The following is an 11,624-nucleotide window of genomic DNA, read 5'->3' on the forward strand; positions in this document are numbered from 1 at the left end:
TTTATGAGAAATATGGAGTAATACTGTTCACATAGACATTACTGTAAGGGACCATTGTTGATAAGAGTCCCATATAAACCCATCCATTATGGTAAATGTCACAGCTAGATAAACTTCTGTAGTGGACAGTTAGTCTCCGTGAGGAAAATGACAGTTTTGGCATAGCAACATTCCAATCTGGGAAGACGCTCAGCTTGCGGGTATGGACTTGTCTGTAATCAGCACTCCACCCTTTCTTTACCGGTTATATGACCAGTTCAGAGTCAATAGGCCCCACTCGGAAAACCCTTCAAAACTCCACACTCTCTTTTCTGTGAACCCATTGTCCCCGACCCTCAAAAATGTTAGTTTCAGAGATCATTTGTTTATTTAGTGGGGGCGTAATGACATGAAGATGAATCTAGGATAAAACAGTCTTTTTTTTTTTTTTGAGTTGTGAAGTTCCTCTAGTTTGAGCAACAGAGTTCCTGTACATGGTTTCAACCAATGACATTCCAATACTCCACATCTGACCAACAGAGGGCAGCATTGGGTGAATTTGCAGGCATATCAACACCACCAAAATGGATTCCCACATTATGAAACTGCAGGAACACAAGAATCCACTTAGAACTTTAAATCCATGCTGGAGTGAAACTCTCCCTCAACTCGGCAGCAGAGTGAAACCTCGCCGAAGACGTGGATGTCGATTATGGCAGCCCCCCGCACCTCTCTGATTCAGAGGGGTTGGGTTAAATGCAGAAGACACATTTCAGTTGAATGCATTCAGTTGTACAACTGACTAGGTATCGCCCTTTCCCTTAACTAGGCAGGGAGAGTGAAACTTTTTCCCTTTCTCCCAACCATACTCCACTGTCGCGCCTGTCTGGGCCCTCTCCACAGAGCCTGTCTGGGCCCTCTCTATCGAGTCTGTCTGGGCCCTCTCTATCGAGTCTGTCTGGGCCCTCTCTATCGAGTCTGTCTGGGCCCTCTCTATCGAGTCTGTCTAGGCCCTCTCTATCGAGTCTGTCTAGGCCCTCTCTATCGAGTCTGTCTGGGCCCTCTCCATATCGTTTGTCTCACCAGCAGAATAGGGTTTGTGTACCTGTGGCTCAGTCTGTGTGCGTGCGTGCGTGCGTGCGTGTGTGGGGGGGGGGGGGGGGAGATAAGCCCTCAGCCATGGTTCTCCCTGACTCTGCGAAATCCCTCAGCGCAACCCCCCCAACACACACGTCCCCCTCATCTTCGCTCCTCACTCTCCCACTGAGAGGCTATGATGGAAGGGCCCTACACAGCAGACTAGTACTGCCAGGATGACCTCATGGTCAGCACATGGAGCCAGACTGTAATCCTAAAAACCCATTGGGGTGTACCAGCCACCTTGATGTAGGTGAAAAGCCCTGTATGCTAATGTGGACTCAAGTTAAGTGTAACAGATAAAACAAATGTCTACTGATTTTTATCTAGGCCATGTTTGCTTTCGACACCACAGCTCATATAAATAAAACATGTTATTTTCTTCAATGTTTATTGACATTCTACACAGGATTTGTCTTGTATCTAAAGAGGGGCAACATTTAGCTGACACAATATTTCATAATGAATAAAACCTCCATACAGCTGACTGAGCCTGGCTGTAAGTTCCATAACAAGGTCAAGTTGGGGGCTGAGCCTGGCTGTAAGTTCCATAACAAGGTCATGTTGGGGGCTGAGCCTGGCTGTAAGTTCCATAACAAGGTCATGTTGGGGGCTGAGCCTGGCTGTAAGTTCCATAACAAGGTCATGTTGGGGGCTGAGCCTGGCTGTAAGTTCCATAACAAGGTCATGTTGGAGACTGAGCCTGGCTGTAAGTTCCATAACAAGGTCATGTTGGGGGCTGAGCCTGGCTGTAAGTTCCATAACAAGGTCATGTTGGGGGCTGAGCCTGGCTGTAAGTTCCATAACAAGGTCATGTTGGGGGCTGAGCCTGGCTGTAAGTTCCATAACAAGGTCATGTTGGGGGCTGAGCCCGGCTGTAAGTTCCATAACAAGGTCATGTTGGGGGCTGAGCCCGGCTGTAAGTTCCATAACAAGGTCATGTTGGGGGCTGAGCCCGGCTGTAAGTTCCATAACAAGGTCATGTTGGGGGCTGAGCCCGGCTGTAAGTTCCATAACAAGGTCATGTTGGGGGCTGAGCCCGGCTGTAAGTTCCATAACAAGGTCATGTTGGGGGCTGAGCCCGGCTGTAAGTTCCATAACAAGGTCATGTTGGGGGCTGAGCCCGGCTGTAAGTTCCATAACAAGGTCATGTTGGGGGCTGAGCCCGGCTGTAAGTTCCATAACAAGGTCATGTTGGGGGCTGAGCCCGGCTGTAAGTTCCATAACAAGGTCATGTTGGGGGCTGAGCCCGGCTGTAAGTTCCATAACAAGGTCATGTTGGGGGCTGAGCCCGGCTGTAAGTTCCATAACAAGGTCATGTTGGGGGCTGAGCCCGGCTGTAAGTTCCATAACAAGGTCATGTTGGGGGCTGAGCCCGGCTGTAAGTTCCATAACAAGGTCATGTTGGGGGCTGAGCCCGGCTGTAAGTTCCATAACAAGGTCATGTTGGGGGCTGAGCCTGGCTGTAAGTTCCATAACAAGGTCATGTTGGGAGACTGAGCCTGGCTGGAGGTTCCATAACAAGGTCATGTTGGGGGCTGAGCCTGGCTGGAGGTTCCATAACAAGGTCATGTTGGGAGACTGAGCCTGGCTGGAGGTTCCATAACAAGGTCATGTTGGGAGACTGAGCCTGGCTGGAGGTTCCATAACAAGGTCATGTTGGGAGACTGAGCCTGGCTGGAGGTTCCATAACAAGGTCATGTTGGGAGACTGAGCCTGGCTGTAAGTTCCATAACAAGGTCATGTTGAGAGCTGAGCCTGGCTGTAAGTTCCATAACAAGGTCATGTTGAGAGCTGAGCCTGGCTGTAAGTTCCATAACAAGGTCATGTTGGGGGCTGAGCCTGGCTGTAAGTTCCATAACAAGGTCATGTTGGGGGCTGAGCCTGGCTGTAAGTTCCATAACAAGGTCATGTTGGGGGCTGAGCCTGGCTGTAAGTTCCATAACAAGGTCATGTTGGGGGCTGAGCCTGGCTGTAAGTTCCATAACAAGGTCATGTTGGGGGCTGAGCCTGGCTGTAAGTTCCATAACAAGGTCATGTTGGGGGCTGAGCCTGGCTGTAAGTTCCATAACAAGGTCATGTTGGGGGCTGAGCCTGGCTATAAGTTCCATAACAAGGTCATTTTGGGGGCTGAGCCTGGCTGTAAGTTCCATAACAAGGTCATGTTGGGAGCTGAGCCTGGCTGTAAGTTCCATAACAAGGTCATGTTGGGGGCCGAGCCTGGCTGTAAGTTCCATAACAAGGTCATGTTGGAGACTGAGCCTGGCTGTAAGTTCCATAACAAGGTCATGTTGGGGGCTGAGCCTGGCTGGAAATTCCATAACAAGGTCATGTTGGGGGCTGAGCCTGGCTCTAAGTACCATAACAAGGTCATGTTGGGGGCTGAGCCTGGCTGTAAGTTCCATAACAAGGTCATGTTGGGGGCTGAGCCCGGCTGTAAGTTCCATAACAAGGTCATGTTGGGGGCTGAGCCCGGCTGTAAGTTCCATAACAAGGTCATGTTGGGGGCTGAGCCTGGCTGTAAGTTCCATAACAAGGTCATGTTGGGGGCTGAGCCTGGCTGTAAGTTCCATAACAAGGTCATGTTGGGGGCTGAGCCTGGCTGTAAGTTCCATAACAAGGTCATGTTGGGGGCTGAGCCTGGCTGTAAGTTCCATAACAAGGTCATGTTGGGGGCTGAGCCTGGCTGTAAGTTCCATAACAAGGTCATGTTGGGGGCTGAGCCTGGCTATAAGTTCCATAACAAGGTCATTTTGGGGGCTGAGCCTGGCTGTAAGTTCCATAACAAGGTCATGTTGGGAGCTGAGCCTGGCTGTAAGTTCCATAACAAGGTCATGTTGGGGGCCGAGCCTGGCTGTAAGTTCCATAACAAGGTCATGTTGGAGACTGAGCCTGGCTGTAAGTTCCATAACAAGGTCATGTTGGGGGCTGAGCCTGGCTGGAAATTCCATAACAAGGTCATGTTGGGGGCTGAGCCTGGCTCTAAGTACCATAACAAGGTCATGTTGGGGGCTGAGCCTGGCTGTAAGTTCCATAACAAGGTCATGTTGGGGGCTGAGCCTGGCTGTAAGTTCCATAACAAGGTCATGTTGGGGGCTGAGCCTGGCTGTAAGTTCCATAACAAGGTCATGTTGGGGGCTGAGCCTGGCTGTAAGTTCCATAACAAGGTCATGTTGGGGGCTGAGCCTGGCTGTAAGTTCCATAACAAGGTCATGTTGGGGGCCGGGTGGAAGTCTTGATATATAATCAACAAGGAAGCATTTCATTTCCTCTTTATTGAGCCGAGTCCCAACACATTGCTTCACAGACGCCATGAAACACACTCCGAATATCACTTTCCGAATTAAATATAATTTTTTTCTTGTGAAATCTTTCACATGCGAATGGCAACTCTCCAAATGGTTTCTTACTACCCTAAAATAAATCCCCCGGCAATTTGTTTAATACAGTTTCTGAGAAATGCCACACGCCGCTTTGGGTCTTCTCCTGCCCATTCATCTGTCCCTCTTTACCAGGCAATACAACAATCAAAAAGTAACAAGATTTAAAGTGCTGCGTTCATGAGCCCAAATGCATGTAGCCTAGCAACAGTTGAGCTCCAGTAACAAAATACAAATATGATTTATGACAAGTGGCAACCTCTGTAAAGCATGAAATCATTCCATGATCTAATTGTCATGGTGTCCATCACTAGATAAATCATACCATTCCTTAGTTATCAGAATACAAAACATGTAACCTCCAACTGGACCTAACTTAGGCTTTTACTGTCAGCCTAATGCACCAACAGGACTGGACAGTTCCATACCAAAAATATATATATACATAAAATGCATCCATAAAATATATTTTATGTGAAATATAAACAATATTAAAATGTATTTGTAATACATACATTTGAATGGAAATGTTGGTATGAGGTACCAGGACCACTGCCAAGTGACAGCATCAGAGGCAGGTGCCACAGTACCAAGAGCTCTCCACACAAAATGAAATTACCTTTTAATCTGGTCTACCTGCCCCCTACTGGTTCCCCTTGCTATCATGTGTTCTACCTGCCTCCTACTGGTTCCCCTTGCTATCATGTGATCTACCTGCCTCCTACTGGTTCCCCTTGCTATCATGTGATCTACCTGCCCCCTACTGGTTCCCCTTGCTATCATGTGATCTACCTGCCTCCTACTGGTTCCCCTTGCTATCATGTGATCTACCTGCCTCCTACTGGTTCCCCTTGCTATCATGTGATCTACCTGCCCCCTACTGGGTCCCCTTGCTATCATGTGATCTACCTGCCTCCTACTGGGTCCCCTTGCTATCATGTGATCTACTTGCCCCCTACTGGTTCCCCTTGCTATCATGTGATCTACCTGCCCCCTACTGGGTCCCCTTGCTATCATGTAATCTACCTGCCTCCTACTGGTTCCCCTTGCTATCATGTGATCGACCTGCCCCCTACTGGGTCCCCTTGCTATCATGTGATCTACCTGCCCCCTACTGGGTCCCCTTGCTATCATGTGATCTACCTGCCTCCTACTGGTTCCCCTTGCTATCATGTGATCTACCTGCCCCCTACTGGTTCCTCTTGCTATCATGTGATCTACCTGCCTCCTACTGGTTCCCCTTACTATCATGTGATCTACATGCCTCCTACTGGTTCCCCTTGCTATCATGTGATCTACCTGCCTCCTACTGGTTCCCCTTGCTATCATGTGATCTACCTGCCTCCTACTGGTTCCCCTTGCTATCATGTGTTCTACCTGCCTCCTACTGGTTCCCCTTACTATCATGTGATCTACCTGCCTCCTACTGGTTCCCCTTGCCATCATGTGATCTACCTGCCTCCTACTGGTTCCCCTTGCCATCATGTGATCTACCTGCCTCCTACTGGTTCCCCTTGCTATCATGTGTTCTACCTGCCTCCTACTGGTTCCCCTTGCTATCATGTGATCTACCTGCCTCCTACTGGTTCCCCTTGCTATCATGTGATCTACCTGCCTCCTACTGGTTCCCCTTGTTATCATGTGATCTACCTGCCCCCTACTGGTTCCCCTTACTATCATGTGATCTACCTGCCCCCTACTGGTTCCCCTTGCTATAATGTCATCTACCTGCCCCCTACTGGTTCCCCTTGTTATCATGTGATCTACCTGCCCCCTACTGGTTCCCCTTACTATCATGTGGTAATTTCCAAAGAAACAATCTATGGTAGTGGTCACCAACTGGTCGATCGTGATCTTCAAGGCATTCCTAGTCAATCACCAAACATAAATAAACCTACAATAAAGCTTTGCATTCCATTTTTTTTGTATTTGTTTCACACTGTTGGCGGTAGGTGCACTTGATTCATCAGCCCTAGTCCTAGCAGAATGCAAAGTGTTCCCATTTTGAACCACTTCATGTGTCTGAAGGCAGGTAGCCTAGTGGTTAGAGCGTTGGGCCAGTAACCAGCAGGTAGCCTAGTGGTTAGAGCATTGGGCCAGTAACCAGCAGGTAGCCTAGTGGTTAGAGCGTTGGGCCAGTAACCAGCAGGTAGCCTAGTGGTTAGAGCATTGGGCCAGTAACCAGCAGGTAGCCTAGTGGTTAGAGCGTTGGGCCAGTAACCAGCAGGTAGCCTAGTGGTTAGAGCGTTGGGCCAGTAACCAGCAGGTAGCCTAGTGGTTAGAGCATTGGGCCAGTAACCAGCAGGTAGCCTAGTGGTTAGAGCGTTAGGCCAGTAACCAGCAGGTAGCCTAGTGGTTAGAGCGTTAGGCCAGTAACCAGCAGGTAGCCTAGTGGTTAGAGCATTGGGCCAGTAACCAGCAGGTAGCCTAGTGGTTAGAGCATTAGGCCAGTAATCAGCAGGTAGCCTAGTGGTTAGAGTGTTGGGACATTAAGGTTGATGGATCGAATCCCCAAACTGACAAGGTAAAAATCTGTCGTTCTGCCTCTGAACAAGGCAGTTAACCCACTGTTCCTAGACCGTCATTGAAAATAAGAATTTGTTCTTAACTGACTTGCCTAGTTAAATAAAGGTTACATTTAAAATATATATATATATATATATATTATAATTTTTTTTACTCTGCCTAACAGGCCGACATAGAGAGCAAATCAAGTGCACTTATAGGCCTACCGTTGGCCAATCAGATAGCTCAGATCACCATGTCTGCACAGTTTCCTGGAACCATAGCCTGTAAAAAGAAGCCTGGAACCTACAGGAAAGATGATACTGTAAGATTTCAAAATCATGACTTAGAGACACTCAACAAATACAGGAAAGAGATGCTATTTTTATGAGTAAGTTCATGTTTAAGTTGTTATTCTGCACTGTGCCAACACCTTGTTCAACACTTTATTATCAGCCAGAAAATGCACTCTCTCTGGCCATAAGAGTAACAACATGAATTGGTGCATGAAGCAGAAATAATGCAGTGTGACTTGAGTTTCACCATCAGCTGGAAGATGTTGTCCCCTTTTCTCAGCAGAGGGAGGGAGAGTGGAGGGATGGGGAGTATGGCTGAGAGGCAGCCTCACCGCTGCTCTCTCCCTCCCCTCAGACTGACCATCAGATGAAAGCCATCTGTCTAGTAAAAAAAAGTTCATGATTACGCTCAATCAGCTGGGACTCACAAGTAATACAACAAATGATCTATTACCAGTGTGATCATATACCTAACATTTTAAAACAATGTCAAAATGGTCTGAGAAGAACAACATTGGCAGGACAATTCAATATGCAGTGATAATGTATTGGGCCTATAGCCTACTGCATAAATCTCATTGCCACAGAACGTTTTAATTAGTTAATGTTGCATAGGCTTACGTTTTTTTAAGTAATTAAAATACAAATCTGAGGGTAGATCTCGGCCTACATTTTGAATTAGAAAGCAATCTTGACTCAGAAAAGGTTGGTGACCTCTGACCTAAGGGAAACTAAAGCACAACCTATTGCCACATCAAGTGTTTTAAGATGGATGTGAAAAAAGTCAAAAAAGCCATTTGAAGAGGATCTTGTAAACTAACTCAGAGTTTTGCAAATAAGTGTTCTGATACTTCAGTTTGACAACCACATTGGTCTAATTTCTGAATAGCCCTCAATCTATTCTACATCTGACAAGTTAGTTACATTTGTTGAGAATCGGCTACTTGGCCTTCCGTTCAAACCAAACAGTCAGAAAGCTTTGTAACCAAAAAAATATATTCTCTGTGGTCAAATGGGGTCAAGTCTCAGAAAAAAGTCAGATCGTAATTCTCCAATGTTTTCCTCATGTTATCGGCTCTGTGATCTGACTCAGAAGAAATCTCTTATTCTCTTCACTATTAAAAACACCAATAACGGTACATAATAAAATATTCAGCCTTTGAACCGCAAAGTTCACACAAAGCTCAGAGCTTTTGTTTAACTTTTCAAAAACAAGTTTCTTTCCCTTCCATAGCCCCATTTATTGTAGTTGGCCTTCCCCTGGTGGAGGACAAAGAGCCCTTCCCCTGGTGGAGGACAAAGAGCCCTTCCCCTGGTGGAGGACAAAGAGCCCTTCCCCTGGTGGAGGACAAAGAGCCCTTCCCCTGGTGGAGGACAAAGAGCCCTTCCCCTGGTGGAGGACAAAGAGCCCTGCCCCTGGTGGAGGACAAAGAGCCCTGCCCCTGGTGGAGGACAAAGAGCCCTTCCCCTGGTGGAGGACAAAGAGCCCTTCCCCTGGTGGAGGACAAAGAGCCCTTCCCCTGGTGGAGGACAAAGAGCCCTTCCCCTGGTGGAGGACAAAGAGCCCTTCCCCTGGTGGAGGACAAAGAGCCCTTCCCCTGGTGGAGGACAAAGAGCCCTTCCCCTGGTGGAGGACAAAGAGCCCTTCCCCTGGTGGAGGAAGGGGACAAAGTATCTCTCACTCTTTTTGGGCAACAAAGTATTGATTCACTCCTAAAAGCATTTCTAAAACATGAGAACATCTGCTGCGAGGCACTCTGCAGTCTTGAGTAGGACTGGTTCCACACTGTCACAGTGAAGGAGAAAGTTTCTGGATTAATACAGTAGTTTCCTTGTCATTTCATGAAGCAAGACAAAAAGGGGAGAAGCCAGGGCAATTCCAAAACGGAGGGCGCCACAGGGCGCCGTGCCAAGGTGGCCTCTGATGTGAACAGAGGCTCTCCTCTCTCTTTGGACGAGCCTCTGAGTGGGAGTGTATTCAGCCTCTCTCACACACACACAGCCATAAGTGGGGGTGTATTAAAGTCTCTCCTTTTCACACGCACACACATAATAACCCCTTGGTGACAGTGCTTTCAGGCCCTGAGCAGCCAGACAGAGAAGTCTTCCGCAGCACTCCAGGCCTCTTTTCATTGATTCCAGAGGGAGTGGAGACAGAGAATCTGGGCAGAGGGAAGGAGGAGGAGAATGAGAGGGGAAGTGGAGTGAGCCAGGCACTGCTGTGCTTGTGAGGTTACACCATGTGGGCCAATCAAAAAGGTGAACAGGTCATTGGGGACAGATAAATCTCTTCAGAGAAATTCTACAGCATGATGTCTGCTGTTATAGTGAGTCCATGCTGGCCCACTAGACAAAACATTCCACTGCACATATAAACATGTTCAGGAGAACAGCAGGTTTCCTTTAGCGGCTCATCACCTCAATAGTGAAGTTGACCAAAAGCTTGTAAAATCTAATTTCCTCAACCTGCAATCTATTTGATCATACCTTCAGGGTAAGAGTTTCTTTGAATGAGGACAGACTGTTTTGGTTCATTAAGAGGTAGGTACACAGCATTAAGTCCAGCTGTTACAGGGTATCTTCTCACTTGTATTGCCGTACTCATGACTCTCCCTGTTGTTCCCAAACAACCTTCAAATCAGAGGTTTCTCCTTCCAAACAAAGCACTACCGAGACCTGCTCCCCTCTCACCAGCCCAAACCCACCATCCTACCCCTGCACCACCCCAAACCCACCATCCTACCCCTGCACCACCCCAAACTCACCACACTACCCCTGCACCACCCCAAACTCACCATCCTACCCCTGCACCACCCCAAACTCACCATCCTACCCCTCCACCAGCCCAATCCCACCCCTACCTCTCCCCAAACTCACCATCCTACCCCTGCACCACCCCAAACTCACCATCCTACCCCTGCACCACCCCAAACTCACCATCCTACCCCTGCACCACCCAAACTCACCATCCTACCCCTGCACCACCCCAAACTCACCATCCTACCCCTGCACCACCCCAAACTCACCATCCTACCCCTGCACCACCCCAAACTCACCATCCTACCCCTCCACCAGCCCAATCCCACCCCTACCTCTCCCCAAACTCACATCCTACCCCTGCACCACCCCAACTCACCATCCTACCCCTGCACCACCCCAAACTCACCATCCTACCCCTGCACCACCCCAAACTCACCATCCTACCCCTGCACCACCCCAAACTCACCATCCTACCCCTGCACCATCCCAAACTCACCATCCTACCCCTGCACCACCCCAAACTCACCATCCTACCCCTGCACCATCCCAAACTCACCATCCTACCCCTGCACCACCCCAAACTCACCATCCTACCCCTGCACCACCCCAAACTCACCATCCTACCCCTGCACCACCCCAAACTCACCATCCTACCCCTGCACCACCCCAAACTCACCATCCTACCCTACCCCTGCACCACCCCAAACTCACCATCCTACCCCTGCACCATCCCAAACTCACCATCCTACCCCTGCACCATCCCAAACTCACCATCCTACCCCTGCACCACCCAAACCCTCCATCCTGCCCCTACCCCTCCCACCCCCATACCTCTCCATCACCCCAATCCCACCATCCTGGCAGTCTCATTGAAGATCTTGATACATTTTCTAGCCTCTCTGGACTAAATCGTAATTATGACAACAGTACCATATTACATATTGGATCATTAAAAGACATTGGTGACTACAACGTAGTGTGAACACGAAGGGAAAGGGGGATACCTGGTCAGTTGTACAACTGAATGCCTTCAACTGAAATGTGTCTAACGCATTTAACCCAACCCCTCTGAGTCAGAGAGGTGTGGGGGGCTGCCATAATCGACATCCACGTCTTCGGCGCCTGGGGAACAGTGGGTTAACTGCCTTGCTCAGGGGCAGAACGACAGATTTTTACCCTGTCAGCTCAGGGATTCGATAAATGGGCGGATGGTGAAGTACTTGGTATTAATACCTCAAAATATAAATTAACTTACCACAATCAATTTCAACAGTACATTTGCAAAAATAGATAAGATTCTGCATCCATGGAGGTAAATACTTGTCTATTTATGGAAAAATTAAAAATAAATCACATTGATTAACTCTTTGGTCCTATCACAGTTTACTTACTAATGGAGCTGCCTACTCCAGACAACTTGTTTTTTTAATCATATGAGCAAAAAATATTTCATTTTATTTGGAATGCTAAGCCAGACAAAATTAAATGTGCATATTTAAATAATGAATGAGTTTGGGGGGCTAAAATTATGAAATATTAAAGCTTTAAACATTACATTTACATTTAA

At 48.0% G+C, this 11,624-nt stretch overlaps 1 protein-coding gene across 1 annotated transcript; it reads left to right on the forward strand.

Annotated features, from left to right (window-relative positions):
* The first annotated feature begins 5,105 nt into the window (after positions 1-5,105).
* Positions 5,106-10,930, forward strand: LOC115184162 (adhesive plaque matrix protein-like). Its single transcript, XM_029745163.1, has 3 exons — positions 5,106-6,296; positions 8,547-8,968; positions 9,940-10,930. The coding sequence occupies exons 1-3, from the start codon at positions 5,106-5,108 to the stop codon at positions 10,928-10,930; spliced, it is 2,604 nt and encodes an 867-aa protein (XP_029601023.1).
* Positions 10,931-11,624: the final 694 nt, after the last annotated feature.

This window comes from Salmo trutta, unplaced genomic scaffold (assembly GCF_901001165.1).
Source record: "Salmo trutta unplaced genomic scaffold, fSalTru1.1, whole genome shotgun sequence".
Lineage (NCBI taxonomy): Eukaryota > Metazoa > Chordata > Actinopteri > Salmoniformes > Salmonidae > Salmo > Salmo trutta.